Genomic DNA, 24,143 nt, shown 5'->3' with positions numbered 1-24,143 from the left:
TATTTGATCATCTTTTTGTGGAGAGAGAGAAATCTAACAGAACAATAAATGTGGAGGTGCTTGAAACAGTAAATGAGCTTTGGACTAGAATATAGTAGGGACATCATGCTCAAAGGGAGTAGCAGATGTAGCCAATGAAAGGTAGAAAAAGGTACATAAGTGATGGTAAGGTGGGTCAGAGTAATTAATATTTGAATAAAAATGCATTCATCAGAATGTCAAGAGTTCAGACTAGAAAGGTTTTGAATTGTATTTTGAAATGCATTCTAAAACCCACCTCCCTCTAAACAAAATGCTCCAGAGATATTTTGTTTTAGCTGTTCATTCTCTCAACAGTAGAGGTAGAGGATTGGCTACCGCTTTCAGAGAACACACTCTGTCACTGAAATTGCACAGCAAGGTCATTTCTGTATCCAGCTGCATTTCTATTATAATCAGCTAACAAGAGCGTAGGGGCCTCTCAAGAATACAGGTCAAAGATAGCCCCCAGGATCAACAAAGCTGGAGTGAAAATTTCTCTTCTTTGAACACTTGCTGTGTGTGCTCAACACTTCGGATTGCTGGGGTTCTTGGGACGACTAAGGAATTGCAAAGTATACTTAGAGGAAGGACCTGACATTCCTGGAGGAATCCTAGAATTGGGTCCTTTAATGGGCAGATCTGGAGAAGGTGGGAAAAGGCAAGAAAGTAAAGTGAGGGGTATGCCACCTATGTTTTCAGTGTGCTGGGTACCTAGGGCTCAGCTGCAGTTGAGTTTTCAAGTTATCCTTACTTTTATAAACATGGTTGTGATTACTTACATAGGATTTGTGATGACACTCTCAGCTCCTGTTCTGAATCTGAGGGAGTGTACTCAAGCTAACAAGTAGGTTTTTAAGGACATGTGTGGCAAATGCTCCCCCAGTGAAGAGATTAAGGGACTCAGTAAGCACTCGTCCCTTGACACAATGGGTGTCAATCTAGTTCTATTGATTCCTCTAAACTTTTCTGGAGTTCAGGAATCTACTCAACTCAAGAGCACTTTACCTGGGGTCCAGGAACCCAAATACCAATCTAATTCACACAACCTCTTAACCTTAACGGTATAACCTCTATCTTTGGCTTCTGGCTAAAATAATTTCCCCACCCCCACCGAGTTCTTTGGACTCTCCTCTGCCAATTCCCGGCAAGATCTCTGTTAAACTGCATTTGCAAACCGGGGTCTGGGGCACGCTGACAGTGTCCCAGCTTTGCTGTTCCCCAGTTTCCTCTAGCTTCACCAGTCAAGCTCCAGGGCAGGTCTAGGGTGAGGACAGTGAGGCACTTGCCTTGGTACCAAGTGTAAGCGGGCGCTAAACAATTCAGTAATCAAGACGAATGATTATTTTAATGCACTATTTTTAAATATCAAAAGGAATACAAAAATCTATGATGCACAACGTTTCGAAATTTATAATAAAGACAGGCTCCCATCTTGCACTTGTAGGGTCCTGCCTCACTTGCCTCACCCTCATTCCAGCCCTGGGGCTCCAAGTAAACTTCATTTACAAAAACAGGCGACCGGCCAGAGCGCCATACTTTGTCTACACGAATCTTTCTTTAAAATATTGCATTAAATATTATTTATCTTGACTACCAAGTTTGGGGGGGTGTTTCTCTGTTCTTTGGAGTCCCCTTAAATATCACGCCTCACCCTTGTCCAGGCACGTCGTGACCTCCACCTCTCTCCGCGCCCCCAGGCCTCCCCCAGGGTCCCGCGTCCGGGCCGGTACTCTCTGGGTCCACCCCTTCCTCGGGCCGGGTCAGGCGCTGCGGGCGAGCCGGGTCGACGCGGAGGGCGGCCTGTGCCCGACTCCAAGGCTCCTCCCTCCGCGCGCTGAGCCACTCAGCGGCCTCGGCGCCCGCCCCCGACGCCGGCCGCCCGGGCGCCGGCCTCCCCTATATAAATCGGCCATTTGTGTCGCTCCGCCCCAGAGCCCCGGAGTCCAAGCCGGTTTCTCGCTGTTCCCGCAGTCGCCCGCCTCCTCTTTCCTTCCAACATGACAGATGCCGCCGTGTCCTTCGCCAAGGACTTCCTGGCAGGTGGAGTGGCCGCGGCCATCTCCAAGACCGCCGTAGCGCCCATCGAGCGGGTCAAGCTGCTGCTGCAGGTACGTCCCGGAATCCGAGAGCCCGACCAGGAAGTGGGGGGAGGGGGTCGCGCGGGAAGCGGTGCCCCAGGGCCTGGGGAGAACGAACCCTCCGGACTATTCCAGGGAAGTGGCAGCATGGGAGCAGGGGTGGCCGCAGGGTCGGACCAAAAGGCAGACTTGAGGGAGATGCTTTAGTGACCTGAAGTTCAGGATCTAGGAAAGGGTCAGGGGCGGAGGATCGGGGGAGGAAGCCCAGGGCCTGGGCATCCCGGAGGCAGCGAATTCGGATGGGACAGCCCGGGGGTGACTGGCTCCCGGGCCTTGAGGTCAAGGGCTAAGCCTGAAAGCCGGCACTGAAAAGAGGGACACCTGCCCTTACCGAAGACCTCAAGGTCGCGGCAAGGAGATAGCAGCCCCGTGGAGGCCGTGCGACCGGTGGAGCTGCCTCGCAGCCGGCTGCCGCGCTCCGACCTAGCCGGGCCGGAAGCCGGCGCCGGGAAGCGCGTGTCCCTTCTGCGTCCTCCCCCGCGCAGCCGCCGGCGCGTCCCCGCGGCCTGGCGTCCTGCGCGGCGCGCTCTCCCGCTCCGGCTCTAGAGGGCGCGCCTGCACGGACGTAGGGATGGTGGCCCACGGGTCACCTCCAGGAGAGGAGGGGGGCCAGAGGGGGAGGGAAGCCGCTCCGGGGACCCTGAGGCGTAGGCCACGGTCAGCAAGGTGACTGCGCCCGACGTGGGCCTCGCCCTGATGCTTCTGAACCTGGGTCTGAGGGTAATGACTTTTCTCCCAGGCCTAAAGGTCACGGGTCCGCTTGAGGGTGCCTCCTCCCCATCCAAAGGGATGGAGGCTTAATGCTTCTAAGGATGCAGATCACCTCTTCCACCTGTGACAGCGTCAGAGGTTTGGGGGGGGGGGGTCCAGCCTGTGTGACATAGAAGACTAGATTTGGGGAAAGTGGGAGCCAGCTAACCTTTAAGGGTGTCCACTGAGATGATATATTCTCTTCCCTTTTCCCTTCTCCATGGTCATAACTCTCCCTGTTGGCCTCCTCCTTGTCTGTCAGGTGCAGCACGCCAGCAAGCAAATCACTGCAGATAAGCAATACAAGGGCATCATAGACTGCGTGGTTCGTATCCCCAAGGAGCAGGGAGTCCTGTCCTTCTGGCGTGGTAACCTGGCCAATGTCATCAGATACTTCCCCACCCAGGCTCTCAACTTTGCCTTCAAAGATAAATACAAGCAGATCTTCCTGGGTGGTGTGGACCAGAGGACCCAGTTTTGGCGCTACTTCGCAGGGAACCTGGCATCAGGTGGTGCCGCCGGGGCCACATCGTTGTGTTTTGTGTACCCTCTTGACTTTGCCCGTACTCGTCTAGCAGCCGATGTGGGCAAAGCTGGAGCTGAAAGGGAATTCAGAGGCCTTGGTGACTGCCTGGTTAAGATCTACAAATCTGACGGGATTAAGGGCCTGTACCAAGGCTTTAACGTGTCTGTGCAGGGTATTATCATCTACCGAGCTGCCTACTTCGGTATCTATGACACTGCGAAGGGTAAGTTTGCTGTGTGCTTCAAAACTGTGTTCTCATCAGATCATTTATAAGATCGTTGTGCCATCCTAAGTTTCCGGAAGCCAAGGTCACCCAGTACAGCCCTTTGTGTACAGATGAGATGTTGGGGATGAGAGGATGTGGCAGACAAGAAGTCAGGAGGACTCTGCTTTCTGGTAAAAGTGTCTCTTTACTATCCTCAGGAATGCTTCCAGATCCCAAGAATACACATATCTTCATCAGCTGGATGATCGCACAGTCCGTCACAGCGGTTGCTGGGTTGACTTCCTATCCGTTTGACACAGTGCGTCGCCGCATGATGATGCAGTCAGGGCGCAAAGGAAGTAAGTTCCGCTTGAGCAGAAGACGAAGTTGTGGGCATGGAGCGTGGGCACAAACTAGCCATGCCTGTCTTTGAAAATGGCAGTCTGTTGAGATCGCAGATGGGGTTGGTTGGTCTGTGTCTACTGCACAGTTGCCTTTGAGTGGGCCCTTTGGGTGCTTATGCCCAAGAGGCTTCCATGGTATTAGAGGTTAAGACCAGCGGGTAGTCTACGTATCCCTGTTGTTCTCTAGTCACCAGATTAAGATTTCAGTATTGTCCACACGAATGTGTCAGTGTTGGATTTTTAAAAACTGACATTAACTCTTAGAGGTGGGGCTCTGGTTTAGTCTAGTTAAACCTAAGGATTTTTCATCAGCCCCAGGTCACCAGCTCCTTGTCTTTGTCCTTTGCAGCGGATATCATGTACACAGGCACACTTGACTGCTGGAGGAAGATTGCTCGTGACGAAGGAGCCAAAGCCTTTTTCAAGGGCGCGTGGTCCAATGTTCTCAGAGGCATGGGTGGTGCTTTTGTGCTTGTCTTGTATGATGAAATCAAGAAGTTCACATAAGTTATTTCCAAGTTTTTCTTCTTCTGTGAACAGGCATGTTGTATTATATAACATATCTTGAGCATTCCTGACAGACTGTTGGCTGTCTATTTATCAATGGCAACTATTTACTGGTTGAAAATGGGAAGCAATAATATTCACCTGACCGGTTTTCTCTTAAAGCCATTTCCATGACGATGATGGGACCCAATTATGTTTTTTATTTTAGTCACTCCTGATAAAATGACAAATTTGAAGAAATAAAAAATACATGAAATATAATTTTGTTTGTGGTTTATTTTCATATAAAAGTACATTTTATAATTTAGTGCTGTGCTTGAGTAAAATGCTACATGTTTAATAAATGCTACAGTATCTCCTAAGATGAAGAGCTTTCTTCTAAAGCCAACCTTCAGCCATCCACTTAGCAAAGAATAGCTCAGTTGTGTGACCCATCAACATTCCCAATACATTAGCAAAGTGAAATTCAGACCCAAAGCATCCAAAAAACCATTGGTCCATTGCCTGTGGACAGTCATAGCTGATGAGCTTTCTCTAAAAAGTACTCTGTACCCACCTTTCCTATCTTGTGGTTATTAATCAAGAAAAATAAGCTGAATTGTTCACTTTAGAATGGTGGTTCTATGAATTTCACCTCATTTCAGCAGAAGTATTGTAAAATATAAGGTGGTAACAGCTAGCAACTTTTGTCCAGTTGCCTTCCCTCATCTATCTTCACCAGTCTCAAGTCATTTTAATTTAATCCTGTTCAAAGCAGAGGATTAGAGCTGGCATAGTTACACGGTGCTGAGACGGCAGTGCTGTTAAAGATTATGCAGAGAGCTGCCACGACCTCGAAACTCATTTTGCAAAGAGGAAATGGAGCATCTGCATCTTGCCTAACATGCAAATAAGCCTAGTCAGTGGAGGACGTTTGTTTTTTTTGGATAAACCCTTAACTTGGGATCCATGTGAGAGTGTGTTTGCAATTTCTGTAGCTCGTGATAAGGCCTCAGGAATCCAGTGGATCTTACCTGTAACATGAGATTTGTATGAAGAATAAAGCACCATGGCTGTCAAGCCACGACATGTCAAAGTAGCAAGTGATAGGATAGGTTGTCCACGTGCACAGGTAAAACATTCCTGAGGAACATCTCGCACAGTGGCATGTTTAAGTGCCACTCAGAAGGGGTCTGCATCACAGGCGTTGGTGCCCAGGGGACCGTAGAGTTTGCTATGTGCCCCCTGGCTAAGCACCTTAATTGTAGTATAGCTTAGTTGTTGAGAACTCTTCACAATGAATATATATATTGAATCGTCAAGTTATATACCTTAAATATATACAGTGTCTACGTGTAAAAGGTGTGGTAATAAAGTTGTTTTAAAAAAAAAACCCTAGAACTCTACTGGCATCAGGCCTGGATTCTGCCACTTACTCTGCTGTTGGGTAAGTTATTTAATTTCTCTAAGCCCCGGTTTTCCTCATCTATAAAATGAGAATAATAATAATGCCTGCCTCCAAAGGTTGTTTCAAGGATTAAAGAATTCATGCAAAGCATGTACCATAGAACATACATAATAAACACTCTATAAATGATAACTGTGATAATCATTATGAGACAGTTAAGATTTCAGGGACTCCAGAATCGGAAGTACCTGGATTTGAATCCTGGCTCTGCTGCTTATTTAGCTGTATGGCCTTGGGCGAGTCACTTATCCTGGGTCTCAGTTTCCTCATCTGTAAAGTGGGGATGTAATAGTGCTATCCATATTTCCTAGGGGTGTTGAGAGTGAGGGTTAAGTAACATAAAGCATGTAGAGCAATCAACATGGCGCCCGGCATCTAGTAAGCACTCGGATGTGAGTTTTTCATAATCAGACATCCATTTTGTTGAATGAAGATCTGCCCAAGCAGAGCACTACTTACAAATGAATTCAAATCCACTTTTCTTTCTCTGCAACAGCCTACACATACTATTTTTTGCAGAATTTATATAAAATAAACTTCAGCTTAGGTCTTTTTCAGAGAATTTGTTCCTGAAAGGGGATAAGAGGCTCTCCACTTACGGCTGCAAACCACAATACAAGAGAACCCAAGCCCCCTTTATGGTTATTACAATAGATGTGGACTCACTGAGCTGGCAGCTATTAAAATAAACCTAGGACCAAGCATTAATGATCAGAAAGAAAGAAGTGGTGCTTCCTACAATTGGGTGGCTGACAGATGAGGTGGTTTTTTTCCCTCTCTCTTTCTATTCTTGTTGTTCAATGATTTTTGAAATTTAATTTAAAGACAAAGTGGTTTTAATCTCTCCAAGCTGTGCAGGATAGTGCTATAGAATTCATTATGTCCATTATGCTCATGCGAACATTGATGGTACACAATCTTAGCAACCCCCTAATTTATGCCGTTGTTTTGTTACTATTCAAAGCCTAACAGCATCCGTGAAGCCTGATTCCAGGTGAGAGAGCCAGAATACAGGTCAGCTCGCACACAGCCGTGCTCCCCATTCCCGGGGCCACTCCGCTCAGTCACTGAAGGCAGTGTGCTCCGGGTGCTCCAACCGCTGGAGAAAGAAACCAGGGGTGCCTCCCCACAGGGGCAGCTGTCGTGGATGGTAAGTCATTTAAGCCATTATTTTTGTATTAAAAGAGATGCGGATATGTTAGAGAGTCTATTGCACAATTTGAATGTGTTTTAAAGCTGCAAAGAGAGTTCTTGTGTATAGAGGACCATTTCTGGCACTGCCCTCAGACCCCAGGGGGAAACCCTTCAGCCTTCTCTGCCATTATGGATACTTCAGTAGAAAAAAAATCTTAAAGTATTGCTGTACCGGATGCTAGATTTTCAAGCGTCCGTGTTCCTGTGGTAAATTTCATTTCTCCTGTGAAGTTTGTGAGCATAGTATTTCTAATTGGTTTTTTAGGTTTTCAACACAGCTAGTATCTGTACACGGTCATCAAAGTTGAGCAGTAAAGAAAAGATATAAAATGAAAAGCAAACATTTCCCCGTCCTCCCTCTCCCATCCCTAATCCCCCTCCTCAAAAGTAACCATTATGAACAGTTTCTTGTCTATCCATCAAAAAAAAAATGTAATGCATCTTGTTGTAAGAGTAGCTGATTTGTTTTCATCTGAATCATATTCTGACTGCTTGGATTCAAAATGGCATGATTCTTTCCTGTGTCTGTTGGAGATCTGTATATCTTCTTTGGAGAAATGTCTATTTAGGTCTTCTGCCCGTTTTGGGATTGGGTTGTTTGCTTTTTTGTTATTGAGCTGCATGACCTGTCTGTGGGCATCAGGACCCACCGACGCTGTCAGAGGCAGAAAGGCAGGGAAAGGGTAGCTTCTGGACTCTGAGCAAGCATTTCTAAGTGTGACCCTTTATTCAAACCTTAAAAGGAAGCCAGTACTTTCCTTTGCACTTTTAGCTTTGGTCGCTGAGTGACGCGGGGGCAAGTCACTTTTCACATCACAACCTTAATTTCTCCTCTAAAGTCCTTCCAGTTTAGATGTTCTCTGGGTCCATCATTTTTACATAAAGCAGAATCTGTGGAAGGACTGGGATTAGGTGATTGAATCCTTCCCGAGAACATTTTAAAATATCTAACACAGTCCGTAAGTGAATAGTCTCTGACTCAGAACGGTCATTTGCAGACTGGGTGGGTGGGTTGGCGTTGGCAAATAAAATTACGAATGTAAACATTTACATTAATTTCGGGACCAAGAAGCTGAGCAACAAAATTACAGCTCAGAGTTTGGGTCAAAGGTGGTCTGATTTACCTCAAAATAATTAACTTCGGTCTTTTCAGAGCCTCATTTTATTATGTGTAATGTGCACTTCGGTATGCAGGTGGACATTTATTGGAACAACATTGGATGCTACAATTTCTGGACACACACAAAAATGCCTTGCGGTCCACTCAAAATGTTTGGAGGGGGCTTCCCTGGTGGCACAGTGGTTGAGAGTCCGCCTGCCGATGCAGGGGACACGGGTTCGTGCCCCGGTCCGGGAAGATCCCACGTGCCACGGAGCTGCTGGGCCCGTGAGCCATGGCCGCTGAGCCTGCGCGTCCGGAGCCCTGTGCTCCGCAACGGGAGAGGCCACAACAGTGAGAGGCCCGCGTACCGCAAAAAAAAAAAAAAAAAAAAAAAAATGTTTGGAGGAGCTTTCCCATCATTTCAGCCATTTGCTTTAAGTGCAGGTGAACAAGTTCAGATGCATGGTGTTCTTCTTAGCCAAAGGCTTAAAAGAGCCTTCAGTATCCCGGCAACAAATATAAACAATGTTCAAGTGACAGACTGGGCAGTATTTTCACTGTTCCCTCTTCGGAGACACAACTGAGTGACATGAAAAGAGTATTAATCCATGGTTTTTCCATGACTGTCAGTCGAAGAGAGGTCTCATTTTGATGGTGAGCGTCCATCCTGGGATTTCATTTCCTTGTGTGACTTTTGTAATGCAGGGAGGAAATTTAGCACTATTGAGATTTAAGGGAACTTGTGGGATCTAATCTCCCGACATGTTTCACCGTCTGTAATATTTTCGCTCCCACAGCGGAGATAGTTGTGGCCATAAAGACATAACCAGGTCAAAGTCTGTGCTAGACCACTCTTGACAGATCAACTTCCGAGGGCCTTGTGTTTGGGAGTGAAAAGGGAAAGTCTTCCGTCTAAATGAGCTTCAATGCCCTGCTGGGCGAGGAGCAAATGTACTCTCTCATGGCAGAGAGAGACATGCCGCGAACGTAATGACACTTCGGCCTTGGAGCCACCCCTTGCACGGGCCCCTTTCCAGCCCTGGGAGGCACCGTGGCAACATATTCCTTTGGTCATCTGGTTTTGTAAAATGTTCAAAAGATAGGTTTGTGGTTTTTAAAAGAGGGCCCCCAGATTATACATAACTATATACACTGATATCCCCACAAAACCTGCATCTACTCCTGCTGGTGGAGCTGGAATAGATAAAGGAATTTGGAGGCAGCCCTGTACATCAGGCAGAGGCGTCACCCAGGTCTGGGACTTCCTTGTCACCTGGTCTCCCCACTGCTCCCCATCTTCCCACTCAGGACTCGCTCATGAGACTCTTTTGGACTAGAGGTCTCATTTTCAAATACCAAACTTTCTCACTTGACAGCTGTGCAATTATTATTTTTTTTTTTTGGCCTTACCACTCAGCATGCAGGATCTTAGTTCCCCAACCAGGCATCGAACCCGTGCCCCCTGCAGTGGAAGCACAGAGTCCTAACCACTGGACTTCCAGGGACTTCCCGACAGCTATCCAATTTTTACTTAACTGCTTTGTGCCTCAGTTTCCCCATCTGCCATTTGTGGATAACAACAGTACCTACCCTATAGGAATAGTGTGAAGATTAGCAAGGTTAATATGTGTAAAGTGCTTAGAACAATGTGGGTACCTGCTTTACACAGTTTTGCTATTATTATGACTGTTAGTGTTTTATTGGAATGCTTCAAATGATTTTTGTTTCATTCATGGGAGACTGATATAATGGATTTATCCCTGACCTACAGATTTCTAAAACAGTCTTAAGAAAATGCCACATGTCCTATAGACAGTGAATCACACACACACACACACACACACACACACACACACACACACACACGAACAAAGCAAAGGTTGTAAAGAAAGAAAAGGACACTTGGAGTGGACTGAATAGAAACATGGTTATAGTGGCAATCCTGAACTCTTAAGTTAGAGCACTTGTTTTACAACACTGACTATTCAAGGGAGCAAAGGCCAAAAATAAATCCATCCTGCCTCATACCCAGACCCCACTGCCCTGCTGGCCCAGGGGCACTGTGTGATCACCGGGGTTCCCTTTGCTCTTGTAGTATTTCAAGGAGTCCATGAGGTCCCGGCCTGATTACCCAAGTCTATGACGTGACTCCCTAGGGAAAGAAGCTGCTGGGGAGAGTCAACACACCAAGACCTTTGGAAGCCAAAGATATCCTTTCACTTTTGCAATTAAGTTCAGGAATCAGGAGTCCCTTTGTTACAAAAATTGAGCCTTGTAGTGGGCTTACCCTAGAAGTGAAGGTCAGGGGGTAAAAGTGCTTGCACTTCTGGGTAAAAGCATTCTGTCTGCCAATTAGGATTTAAAAGCTGGGAGTTTGGCCATTGAAATTGTAATCCCACTTCAACTCCATGTTTCTCTGTCTGTCTTGGGTCACATCACACCTCATCCTGGGTTAGTGCCTCAGTTTGTCCACCAGGAAGACTGGGAATCAACTTTGCTTGTTTGGGTTACAATACCATTTGGTTTCTTTTTTTTTAAATTTTTATTGAAATGTAGTTGATTTACAATGTCATGTTAGTTTCAGGTGTACAGTAAAGTGATTCAGTTATACACACACACATATATAAATTTTTTGACAGAATCAGATACAATATCATTTCTTAAGTCTTCTACCGAGGACTGTGGCCCTTTTCAGAATTTCTAGATCTAGCCTGCTTCTGCTGATTAAACAATTGATACAACCAAATACCATGATTTCTCGAAAACTACAGGATCAGGATCATAGCTAATTATTTTGATGTCCTATATGACAATGTTGTGTTAAGCACTTTGCACGGATTGACTCTCCTGACCCTCTCAACAGCCCTGAGAGGTAGGTATTGTTATTAGCTGCTCCATTTTACAGCTGATGAAACTGAGGCTTAAAGAGGTGAGGTAACGTACTCTGAGCTGTCCTTGACTTTCAATGAGAACTTCAAGGCTATCCTGTCCAACTACTTATTTTCAGTCACGAAATATATTAAAATATAAAAGCTGGCTAGTTTCAACAACATACAAAATCCACCTGACAAATATTCAATTAAATAGAAATTGTAATAACCAAAGCACTGTTTACAGAGTTCATTTTTAGAGTATGGGTTATTTACTATTCCAGCCAACTTAAGAATTATTGTTTAAGAATAATTACTTGAACCTAAAGCTACATTTGATTTTATTCAAGTTTCCCTAGCTTTTTCAGGACTGACCCTCCTTTTAAATTTATTTATTTTATTTATTTTATTTTTGGCTGCGTTGGGTCTTCGTTGCTATGCACAGGCTTTCTCTAGTTGCAGCGAGCGGGGGCTACTCTTTGTGGGGTGCGCGGGCTTCTCTTGTGGCGGAGCACAGGCTCTAGGCGTGCAGGCTTCAGTAGTTGTGGCACACGGGCTCAGTAGTTGTGGCGCATAGGCTCAGTGGTTGTGGCTCATGTGCTTAGTCGCTCCTTGGCATGTGAGATCTTCCCAGATCAGGGCTCGAACCCGTGCGCCCTGCACCGGCAGGTGGATTCTTAACCACTGCACCACCAGGGAAGCCCCCAGACCCTCCTTTTAAAAAGAGGCGCTTAGCAAGCGCCCTTCTAAATGTTATTTGCCTGAGGCTGGGGTTATTGGGTTATTGGGCCATTGGGTAAGGCCCAACCCAACTAACACAACCACATGACCACGTGGTGTTTGGCGCCCCCTCACCTCTTGCCAGGGTTAGGGGTTGGGAGGGGGCGTCTCAGCAAAATGCTGACAGCCGGTGGTCTATTTTAGCTGATTGCACCAGCTATGGAGAGACAGTAACTTGCGCCTCTTGTGCTACTCCTCCGCTCGTGCTCCGAAGTCCCAAACCGAGCTGCTTGCCACACCAGGCACTCCTGTTCACATTTCTAAGCTTTGCTGCACTATCGTGGGGACTACAGAAAAACGCTCAGCCTCAAAGTTGTGATTTATGTTTTATTCGGGGACCTTACTGAGGACCGCACCTGGGGACACAGCCTCTCAGACAGCTCGGAGGAACTGTTCCAAAGAGGCGAGGGAGGAGACAGGATATAGAGGAGTTTTTGCTGAAAAACAAATGTGGTGGAACATCAAAAGATTACCACTAATCACAAAAACAAGCACCTCAAGTTAAGGATTTTAGCACTTTTCTACATATGGGAAGATGCAAGAATCTGGGCTCATTGAAATCATTGCTTAGATATGCATCTTAACTATCTATAGCCGGTATCCTGTTTTTCTCCTTTCTGAATTCCCCCTCAGGGTGCGCCGTGTTGGGCTGGGGGTGCAGCTGCAGTGGCTCCCGGGCAACATTCTTTGTTTACTAGAATGGCAGGCGGTTTTGTCCGCAGTTACCCCCCTGCCCCCTGCCCCACCTGCCCTTCCCTACCTCTCTGTCGAGGCACGGTCCTTCAGGACCCAGTTGCCATCACGCCTTTTTCTGCAAGCCTTCCCAGACTCCACTAGCCGGTGCTCGCTGCCCTCTCCTTTGAACTGCTAAAGTAGTCTACTTATGTGAGCTCCATGAGCCAGGGAATTTTGTCTGTTCAATTCATGGTCGTATCCCCAGTGCCTAGAACAGTGCCCGGCACATAGTAGTTATTCAAGAAATCATTAAGCAAATGAATTATAATGTTTGTGTCATTGTATGATGACTAAGTATTTACTTGTCTGTCTCCATGAGGGGCTATGTCTTGTTCCCTGGGAACGACTCTGCAGTAATCAATTGCACAGGGCCTTCTTGATTGGCATCTATTGTTTGCCCAGCTCCTGGGCTTAGAAGGAGGCTCTGGATATAGCAGGGGTTTGGAAATCACCGGGTTCCCATACTGCTGCTATATTGTCCATGCTAGAGCCAGGGTCTTAGAAACCCCCCTCCCCAAATCTGTGTGAAAAATAGGTATGACTCCACAGCAAGTCCTCCTAGCAACCTGTGGACATATGCTGCCTATTCAGTCACGAACCCCAAACATGGATCCCTCCATATAGTAAGTGCTTGACGGGTATCTGGTTGTGATGGTGACAACGCTGAACACTGACAGTCACACAAGATGACTCAGGCCACCGCACGGGGAGAGGAATAGGCATGTTACTGGGGCACCTGAGGACGCTGCCATCAGAGCTGTACCGACTGCACACCCACGTGACTTATTAGGGCTGATTAGGCCAGACATACTCCTGTGCCTGGGCCTGATGTTCCCAGCCTCTAAGACAGACCCAGCCACAGAAAGCCGATGAGAACCCTAGAGTGAATGTGACCCTCTTTGATCTGCTCTGAAGGCAAGTGGGTTTGCTCTCTCTTGAAGGTGGGTGGGAAGCCCCCAGGGATTTGCTCTCTTATTGCTCACCCATTGTCATTTCTACAGCTTCGTATTGTGGGCCAGACACTCTTCTAATTGTGTACGGGGATTCTCTCATTTAATCCTTTCAGCTGCTTTATGATGCAGGTGCTATGATTACCATTTTCCAGATGTGGATAACTGAGGCAAGCCATATATATATATATATATATATATATATATACAGAGAGAGAGAGAGCACCTGCAGCTGAAAATCCTGAAAGCAGAGCCCCCCACCCCACTTAAGAGAGGGCCAGGAAGCACTGCAGGATTATGTGGCTCCTGGAAAATGACCAGGGAGTTCCGATGAAGGAGAGTGGTCTGCAGCAACAGGAGAGGCCTTGGTGTAGTGCTTAGAAGATGGCTCTCCCTCTTTCCAGCTGTGAGGCCAGGCGGTGGACAAGGTGCTAAGTTCTCAGTGCCTCCGCTTGCTAAGCTGTAAAATGGGGTCAGAAAGAGCACTGTAGTGCGGGTTAAATGAGTCAGTACTCGCGAGGCGCATGGAACAGAGCTTAGCACAGAGTATGTGCTGAAGTGTTAAACGACGTCGGGGCTCTCTGGAGACCGCCGGCCTCGTCCCTTGAGGTGCTGGTTTTTTCAAGGGAAACGTTGTAGGGGGCGCTCTCGGCATGTTAGCTACAATAGTCTTTGCTGCGGACGGGGAGTGGGGGAGGAGTAGCAGAGAGAGATATGTCCCCTCCCGCCACGGGGGCGACTGGAGGCAACTACCTAGGAGAGAGGAGGGCCGGGCACACCCGGAGGTGAAAACGCGGCTGCTGTGGGTTTGATGGCGACTGAAAGCCGCTGGAAGCTCAAGGCTGGATGAGAGATACAGGCTAGGAGACCCCCCGCCGCCGCCGCCGCCGCCGCCGCCGCCGCCGATGGCGAACTCGCCTCGCCGGGCTCAGCCGCCTCCTCGCAGCTGCCTGCAGAGGGCGCGCTGCTTCTCTGCTCGGCCCGGCGCTGCTGCCCGGCGGCTGCGAGTGCGGCACCCTAAACGCAGGCAGCTCTCCAACCATCTCGGGCCAACCCACCTCCTCCAAGAAGCCTGCCCTGACCACTGCGACCACAGTCTTCCTCCCCTGACCCCCTAAAGCATCATCCGCGCTTGCATAATTTAGAACTCGGATATGTGCTGGCTGGTTCGCTGTGTCGGATGTATTGGGAAGTCTTGGCTTCACGACATATCATACCTTGTATTTCTCCCCCCCGCACCACACGCGGCCCCTGGCGCACCGGTAGCCACATAGCGAGTGCCCAGCGAACACTTGACTTGCCTCTACGAGGTCCCGCTGTAATGAGTCTCCAGGGAGACTCTCGGGGTCCCTGATGTCTGCCAACAGAGCCCAGGGTTGGCAGATGGGGCGCCTAGCGGGATGCCTGCATGGCCTCCCTTGACACCTGAGCCTTCACTAACCGGGTGGGACTGGTATAGCCCACCTCCAGAGGCAGTGCCTTGTGCAGAGGAAACCTGTCTGCAGGGAAGCCCACGGATATGGAAACATTTGCCGAGCCCGGGCTTCAGGTACAGAGTCCTGTGCTGGGCACCCGGGACACAGAGATATAAACAGGGTCCTTGCCCTCATGGGAGGCAGCGTGGAAAAATGGAAACAAGAGATGGAGAGTCAGAAAATTCCCACATGCTAGCCGTGTGACCTTGGGCACATCGTGTCGCCTCTCTGAGCCTCAGTGTCTTCATACGTATCTCTAAGAGGGTCTGGAGTGGGGTGGAGTAGGGGTGATCAACGTCTACTGTAGCCAGACCTATAACTTTTCCACTTTCATGAGGAGAATATATTTGTTTACTGAGTAATTTATATTACATTTTTAAGTCAAAAAAATTAAGTGGAAGTGGTAGCGTTTTGTGACAATCAAATGATAAAATATTTATGAAAGCTTTTTGTTAAATTGAAGAGGCTCCACAAAGGTTCATCACTTTTTCCACTGCTAAAAATACATAGTAGGCACTCGGGTAAATGCTTCTTGAGGAGGATGAAAATGTTTCCCAGGTGATGAGGTGAGCAGCTAACTCCAGGTTACAAGATCCATACATAAACATGGAAGTTAAGGATACAAGAAGGTCTGGCATGTGCCAAGTGACTTGTCCAGACACTTAAGTTATCCAGATGGTAAGTGTCGAATGAATGACTCCAGAAATCACTGTGGGTAGATGGTCAGGGGAGGCCCCACCACGGGCACAAGTCTCGAGATCAGCCTCGAGGACTGGATTGGATTTTGGTAAAGAAACACAGGGAAGACCATCTAGACAGAGGAATGGCCTGAGTAAAGGTGCGAGGCAGGAAGGAAGGAATGGTTGGACACTGCAAGTGCCAGCGGGTAGTTTTTTGCTATCATATCCACAGTCCTTGGCATGTAGTAGGCTCTCAATAAATATTTGTGGAGGGAAGGAAGGAAGGAAGGGGGGAGGGAGGGAGGGGAGAAAGGGAGGGAGGGAGATGAATTAATTTGGCCAAGTTGAGACCAAAGCTTCCCATGAATCACGAATCAGACGAATGGAGACTAGAGGGACACAGAGACTCATTTTCCCTTCTGATGATAATACTCACCTCGCAGGGCTGTCCTGAAGATTCAATGACAGAATGTGTACAAAGTACCCACAGCAACTCACAGGGACACTCGGTAGCCATTGTGATCACAGATTTCGGAGGAGTGCTTTGTGTACAGCAGTCCATCAGTCAGTATTTTTGGCTGAGACGAAGGTTGGGGACTTTGAACTTTTTCCCTGTAGGCAGCGAGAGCCTCATATGCAAAAAGTGGGGTGAGGTGTGGGCTGCAGGGCAAGAGGAGAGGAGGTGCAGGTGCGAGGCTGCTGTAACTGGGAGAGGTTTAGGGTGGGCTAGGGCGGTGGCGGTGGAAATGGAAAGAAAGGGATGATGGGAAGAGGAGAAGCAAGGGGACTTGTTATTTTTGAAAGGAGACTGCCTGGAAATGGCTGCAAACGAAAAGGGGAAACAGGGACTTCCCTGGTGGCGCAGTGGTTAAGAATCCACCTGCCAATGCAGGGGACACGGGTTCGAGCCCTGGTGCAGGAAGATCCCACATGCCGCGGAGCAACTAAGCCCATGCGCCACAACTACTGAGCCTGTACTCTAGAGCCCCTGAGCCACAACTGCTGAGCCCTCGTGCCACAACTACTGAAGCCTGCGCGCCTAGAGCCCATGCTCCGCAACAAGAGAAACCACCGCGATGAGAAACCCGCGCATCCAACAAAGAGCAGCCCCTGCTCTCTGCAACTAGAGAAAGCCCGCGTGCAGCAACGAAAACCCAATGCAGCCAAAAATAAATAAATAAAAGTAAGTAAGTAAGTAAATAAATAATAATAATAATAAATAAAAGGGGAGACGAGTATGAGGTCAGAAAGATGCTGAGACTTCCCAAGTGGGTTTTACTGCAAAGAGTGAGGATACAAGTGCTTTCTGGACTCCTTTTTTTTTTTTTTTTTTTTTTTTTTTTTTTTTCGGTATGCGGGCCTCTCACTGTTGTGGCCTCTCCCGTTGCGGAGCACAGGCTCCGGACGCACAGGCTCAGCGGCCATGGCTCACGGGCTTAGTTGCTCCGCGGCATGTGGGATCTTCCCGGACCAGGGCACGAACCCGTGTCTCCTGCATTGGCAGGCGGATTCTCAACCACTGCGCCACCAGGGAAGCCCTGGACTCCTTTAATGAACTGAATCCACATTAGTTCAGAGAATGACTCTGGGATCAGAGCAGCCTAGGTTCAGATCCCAGCTCTACCACTTCTTAGCTCCATGTCCTAGGGCAAGCCACTTAACCTCCCTGAGCCTCAGTTTCCTCATCTGGAAAATGGGGAGAGTAATAACAGCACCCACCTCACAGAGCAGTTGTGGCGTTTCAATGAGATAATGTGTAAATGAGAGAGAGCCTAACAAACTAGCACTCAATGAACGGTAGCTGGAGTCCTCGTTATTGTTAAAAGTAACAATAAAGCAATGCGCTACATATTGAATATAGAAAAAACTTGGACGACACGATGGCAGGTGCGTAGGAGGTGGGTTTTACCCTGAGTTGTTGAAGGTAAGGAGGCAGGAGTTGTGAGAGCAGAGTGGGGAGGGCATTCCAGGCAAAAGGAAAGAGCCGATGTCTTCAGAGTTGGCGGGTGACTTCATGCGGCTGGCTTGCCGGGTCTACACTGGCAAGGACGGAGGCTGCTGCGATGGGGCCGGTGCAGCAGGACCTGTGGGCCAGGCATGTGAGGCAGCTGAGTCCTCACCTCAGCATGAAGAAGCCAGGGAAGTGATATGAGGGAGTGCCTCCAGTGATTATTGCTAGAGAAGTCCTCTTGGTCTGCAGCCTCAGCATGTTAGAAGAGGAAAGCAAACCCATGAGAGCAAGTGTATTAGTCAGGGTTCTCCAGAGAAACAGAATGTATACATAAAATAGGCATTGGCTCATGTGATTATGGAGGCCAAGAAGTCCCAAGACCTGCCACCTGCAAGCTGGTGGTGTAACTCAGTTGGAGTCTGAAGGCCTGGGAGCCAGGTGGCCGATGGCGTAAGTCCAGGTGCAAGTCTAGAAGCCCGAGAACCAGGAGCAGCAATGTCTGAGGGAAGTAGAAGATGGATGAAGCAAAAAGAGCAGATTTGACTTTTTTCTGCCTTTTTTTGTTCTTTTGGGGTGGGGAGCCCTCAACAGATTGGATAATGCCTGCCTACATCGGGGAGGGTGACTGGCTTTACTTCTACAACGGAGTCAAATGCGAATCTCTTCCGGAGACACCCTGACAGACACACCCAGAAACAATGGGCATCCCTTAGCCTAGTCGACACAAAATGAACAACGACAGCAAGCTAAGGAAGAAAAGGGCCCCAGGGCTCTCTCCCTGCAGGGGCAGCCCCGGTGGGACTAAACTGAGAGTATGAAATAAGGGAGTCAGAAAGTTTCTTTGCTCTGGACCCTAAACAGGTATCAACAATTCCAAGGTGATGACCCAATGGGACCTAGAAGTCAGCTTCTACCCACAAAACTCTCAGCTATTAGCTGCAAAATGCTCATCCCAGGTGGTACCTTCCCCACTCCCACCCCAGGGGCAGTAAACTGGCAGGAGGTTTTTGGCATTTTTAAATCCCAGGGCCTGGCCTAAGGCTTTCATTTCCATGCTGATTTTATAAGCAGATCTTTCTCAGGCCTTGACTCAGGGCCAGCTGAGCTGGGCTCATTTCCTGTGTGCGCAAATGGTATGCACCCATATAACCCTTGGTTACCTAGGCCCTTGGAGGGAAGCCTTGGCCTAAATAGCCCGGAACAAGAGACAATAGAAAAGCCTTTTATATTTAGCTTTAGGGTATCAGAAGTGATTTTTTTGGCAGGCACATTTCCCTTCCTAAATAGGGTTGGATTAGCTAATATTAAAATGAACTTTGGACTTCCCTGGTGGCACAGTGGTTAAGAATCCGCCTGCCAATGCAGGGGACAGGGGTTCGAGCCCTGGTCCGGGAAGATGCCACACGCCGCGGAGCAACTAAGCCCGTGCGCCACAGCTACTGAGCCTGTGCTCTAGAGCCCGCAAGCCACAACTCCTGAGCCCGCATGCCACAACCGCCGAAGCCCACGTGCCTAGAGTCCGTGCTCCGCAACAAGAGAAGCCACCGCAACGAGAAGCCCGCGCACCACAACGAAGAGCAGCCCCGCTCGCCACAACAAGAGAAAGCCTGCGTGCAGCAACGAAGACCAGATGCGGCCAAAAATAAATAAATAAAATAGAAAATAAGATGAACTTTATGAGAGGCAGTACCTCAGTGCATAAAAGCCTTAACAGCACCGTGGTTACGGGCTCATAACCACACTGTCTGGTCACCACCACTTACTAGCTGTTTGTCTCTCTGAAGCTGAGTTTCTTCATCCGTAAAACGAAGAGAGCCAGAGTCCCTTCCTCCCTGGGTGTTTGTGAAGACTGCATGAAATACAACGCATGTAAAGCACTTAGCCCGAGCCTGGCCCACGGAAGCATTCCGTAAGGGTGATGATCATAATGATCTTCACGTTATTATTATTCTCCCAGCAGACCCGTTGGGCTTTGGAGAAAGGAAGCCGGCAGGGATCCTGGGGGACGGGCATGTGAGGGAACGTCAGACCAGGATTAAAGACTGTCAGCAGGGCTTCCCTGGTGGCGCAGTGGTTGAGAGTCCGCCTGCCGATGCAGGGGACGCGGGTTCGTGTCCCGGTCCGGGAAGATCCCACGTGCCGTGGAGCGGCTGGGCCCGTGAGCCATGGCCGCTGAGCCTGCGCGTCCGGAGACTGTGCTCCGCAACGGGAGAGGCCACAACGGTGAGAGGCCCGCGTACCGCAAAAAAAAAAAAAACTGTCAGCATACAATCCAGAAAAAAACACTCCACACTAGAAAACTGACTGTGTCCACTTGTTATCCTGAAAACCACCACAACCTGCTTTCTCGACCCTTGTTCTCAGACTTGTGCCATTTGCTCAGCCGATTGAGGTCAGGGTGAGCAGGCGGTGTTGGCCGGCGACCAGCTGGACACCGAGCCTGTTGGGAAGCACTTCTCTGTGCCCGGGGCGGGCCCGGCTGGGGACAGGTGCGTGTTTGCCAGGTGAATGGTCGTTATCCACACGGCCACCTTTGTCTGTGAAGAGGGGAGGGGGAGGTCAAAGCCTGTGGAAGGAGACCAAATCCCTTCTGCCTTGGGCCGGCCTCACCTGCCTCCGAATGCTTCTCAGGTTAGCAGTTCCCTCATGTGACATGTTTGGGAAAAAAAGCCTAGAAAACATACAGGGTTTTTTCCTAGCGAGGACATGGTAAAAAGACCTCTTGGAGATAACTGGCACGGCTAAAGCCTGGCCTGTGTCCCAAGCCAGGAAGACAAATTGGTAAGTTCAGTCTTTATGTCCTGATTCTTCCATTGCCCACAACCCAAAGCTCTTTGAACATGCCTCTGTGAGCCCTTATCCTGTTTATTTCCCCATTTACATGTCTTCACGTTTGTCTTTCCCTCTTACGTCATTTCTTTTTCGCAGAGGTGATATACAGGTAACGTGTCTCTGATACCAAACTCACAAGGCATAAAGGGTTTGCGGTGGCAACGTGGTCACCCTCCCAACACTGTTCCCTGGGTAATGTAATCTCTGTTCCCGCGTTCCGCCGGTCCCCTCCAGAGATCAGCTATGAAGACACAAGCACACATACGTCAGCACAAGCAGGCTTTCTCTAGTTGCGGCGAGTGGGGGCTACTCTTCATTGCAGTGCGTGGGCTTCTCATTGCGGTGGCTTCTCTTGTTGCGGAGCACGGGCTCTAGGCACGCGGGCTCAGTCGTTGTGGCGCACGGGCTTAGTTGCTCCGCGGCACGTGGGATCTTCCCGGACCGGGGCTCGAACCCGTGTCCCCTGCGTCGGCAGGTGGATTCTTAACCACTGCGCCACCAGGGAAGCCCCACAAACGGTAGCATTCTTACTCACGTTTGTATTTCCGGTGCCCAGCAGAGGGCCAAACGCATGGGCCTTCCAAAAAAAGTATGTTGGTTGCATGTTTGTTTGCTCCAAAGTTTGTTGCCCTCATCCCAGCCCTGGGTGTCCGTACTGTCCGGTTGATGTTCCCACGAGCCTATCAGCAAGTTACCTGTTTGGGCTCGCGGCTCTGGCTGTACTTTCTCAGGACTGAGATTTACAAAGAGGCCACTGGCGCCTTGCTTACTATAAACGACTCATTATCTTTCACGTTAGAACTCGGAAACGCCATCCTGGTGCATTCATTTTCTTCCCTGCTGTCTTTGGTGTCAAGCCAAAGCTGAGCTCTGGCTGCTCTTTGGTGGTAGTGGTTGCCTGAGGCTAGGGTTAAAGAGATTTTGATGTCATGCTCATCTTCGGGTAGTCTCATTCAGCTCAGGATTTTGGCGCAGGAAATAAAGTGCAGGAGTTTCTGAACTACTGCGGTATGCCTCAGCCCCTGCCAGAGCTGGCTTTTCCAGAAGCATCCAAGCATTCAGACAGTGCCCTCATTCGCATTCTCTCTCTCTCTTGCTCTCTCTCTCTCCTCCTCATGTGACTAAGGGACAGGTTGGACTCTACTTGATCTGGATGAAAGCACCTAAGGAAGAAAGGAAAGTGGGGAGGAGAAGGGCCACTCCTTGTCCTGCTCTGTTCTCACAATGTTTGCAAACCTAGGGAGGCAGCAGGGCAGAAGAGTAAAGAGAACAGAGTCTGGGGTCACACTACGTGGGCTGGGGTCCTGAGTCTGCCACTTAGCAGCTGTGTGACCTTAGGCAAGTTATTTAACCTCTCTGTGCCTCAGTTTTCTTCAACCGTAAAATGGGGATGATACCTGTACCTACTTTAAAAGATTGTTTTGAGAATTTAATGCATTAGATTGTAAAGCATTTAAAACCGTCCCTGGCATATGGTAAATGCTATATAAATGCTTTCGAAATAAAAATAAAACTTTTAATGTTAGTGGTTCCTGTGTTAGATCTATTTTCCTGAATTTAGCCATTCCCTAGCTGTAAGTTTCCAGGGTTTCACTTACTGATCTGGGGCCCCTTGGTGCATTTTTATTTTCCTATTGGGAAAAAGCCGAATGCTGTGTTAGAGAGGAAAACCGAAAGAACAGCCCTTTTGAAGGCTAAATGTTCAGTATAAGGGCAGGGTCGTGTCACTATGCTGACTTTTGCCTGGGGCTGCTCTGGGGCCCCTGTCTGCCTCTAGAGGGTGAGCAGAGCCCTCTCGAGAGCTTCCCCAGCCAGTGCCTTCCGGGAAGAGTTGCTCTGGCTGCCGAGCTGTGTGCAGCGCTCAGCCTCCCCAAAGATGTGTATGCTGTTATGGCAATGGGCCTCGGCCCCGAGGGGCTGCAGAGCAAGAAGACAGCCTGGAATCCAGGTCCAGATCTTGGCAGTCATCAGAGGTCATTCTACCGGATTGGCAGGCTATGCTCCAGACAACAGGGGTGCCCCATGCTCTTCAGAGGGCGGGGTGGTCAGCACAGCTCCTCCTAGGCCTTCTCGCCAGGTCTCCCCTGCTTCTGCATCAGCCTGACACAGAGCGGCGTGCCTTCCAAATGATCTAGCACCTGAAAGACATCCAAAGTCAGCTCACCGAGTGTGTATAGTTCAGCCAGGAGCTCCTGGGAAGGTTTCATGGGAGGAGCCAGGGACTGTCGTCTGGGAAGGCTTCAGGCCTCAGGATGGGTCCTGGACAGCCCTTGGTCACTCTCAGAGACGCACTCAGTAATGGGAACCCTGATGACCCTGACCACATACCCCTGCGTGTCCTGTGCCTTGTGATCAGGCGGGGCTGGGCCCAGCTGTGCCAGAACAGCAGGGGTTCAAAGGGCACGCCACTTGGCGCATAGGTGTTGCCCACAGAGTTTAGTGCAGTTCTGTGGAAAGAGAACAAAAGCATTTCCTTAACGACCAGTATACACGTATGGACTCATTCAGCAAAGGTTCAAGTGCCTGTTATGAACAAGGCCCTGTGCCAAGCACTGAGGGGAGGGGAAGAGGATACAGAGATGAATTAAGTGAGGTCCTTGCCCTTAAAGACTGTCCTCTACTGGAGAAGCCAGCCATATAGGTAACAAGCCGAAATATGAGACCCACCTCTTTAACTGATTTGACATTTGCTGAATACATATGCTGGGCAGGGCACAGCAGAGAAGAAGAGAGAGAAAGTCCTACCCTTGAGGAGCTTATAACTTCATGATGGAGGCAGAGAAGTAAGAAGAGAATGATAATATAATGTAACAAGGATGTTGATGGGGTCAGCAGACAGAGTTTTGTTTTTTTTTTGTTTTGTTTTGTTTTGTTTTTTTTTTGCGGTACGCGGGCCTCTCACTGCTGTGGCCTCTCCCATTGCGGAGCGCAGGCTCCGGACGCGCAGGCTCAGCGGCCATGGCCCACGCGCCCAGCCGCTCCGCGGCACGTGGGATCCCCCCAGACCGGGGCACGAACCCGTGTCCCCTGCATCGGCAGGCGGACCCTCAACCACTGCGCCACCAGGGAAGCCCTAGCAGACAGAGTTTTGGAAGCAAAGAGCAGGAATGCCTCACCACACTTGGGGAATCTGGGAAAGCTTCCAGACAGGCAGTTCCGATAAACCAAGACCCACGGCTGCCACTTGGCATGGCTACAATGTAAATGGCGCCCCCTGGAGTTGTGTACCGCCATTTGCAGCAGCCCAGGCTGAAGGATGAATAGGAATTAGCCAAGAGTGCTTAATAGGCGTGACGAACCAAAAGTGGCACAAAATGGCTAGAGTGGTAAATTTTAAAATTAAAATTTGATCCTGTTCTTTTATCATTTGGGTTCTCTCTCTCTCTCCACACACACCTTTTATATATACAATTGACCCTGGTAAGTGTGGATGGAGGGAGAGTGGGAGTTGGAAACTCGTCATTTTATGGCTATCGTCATTGTAAAGATTAGATTGGACAAAAATCATCCATGGATGCTAAATTAGTGGAGATTTTAATGAGAAGCAGGATATTTGCATGGTCTTAAAGTATCTCC

At 48.9% G+C, this 24,143-nt stretch overlaps 1 protein-coding gene across 1 annotated transcript; it reads left to right on the top strand.

Moving 5' to 3' along the window:
* Positions 1-1,899: 1,899 nt before the first annotated feature.
* SLC25A5 (solute carrier family 25 member 5) lies at positions 1,900-4,812 on the top strand. The gene is made up of 4 exons (XM_059049694.2): positions 1,900-2,129; positions 3,172-3,658; positions 3,859-3,999; positions 4,394-4,812. The coding sequence occupies exons 1-4, from the start codon at positions 2,019-2,021 to the stop codon at positions 4,549-4,551; spliced, it is 897 nt and encodes a 298-aa protein (XP_058905677.1). The 5' UTR covers positions 1,900-2,018; the 3' UTR covers positions 4,552-4,812.
* The last annotated feature ends 19,331 nt before the right edge of the window (positions 4,813-24,143 follow it).

Source organism: Kogia breviceps, chromosome X (assembly GCF_026419965.1).
Source record: "Kogia breviceps isolate mKogBre1 chromosome X, mKogBre1 haplotype 1, whole genome shotgun sequence".
Lineage (NCBI taxonomy): Eukaryota > Metazoa > Chordata > Mammalia > Artiodactyla > Physeteridae > Kogia > Kogia breviceps.
The sequence above is the reverse complement of the archived record's forward strand: the minus strand, read 5'-3'. Positions and strand labels throughout refer to the sequence as shown.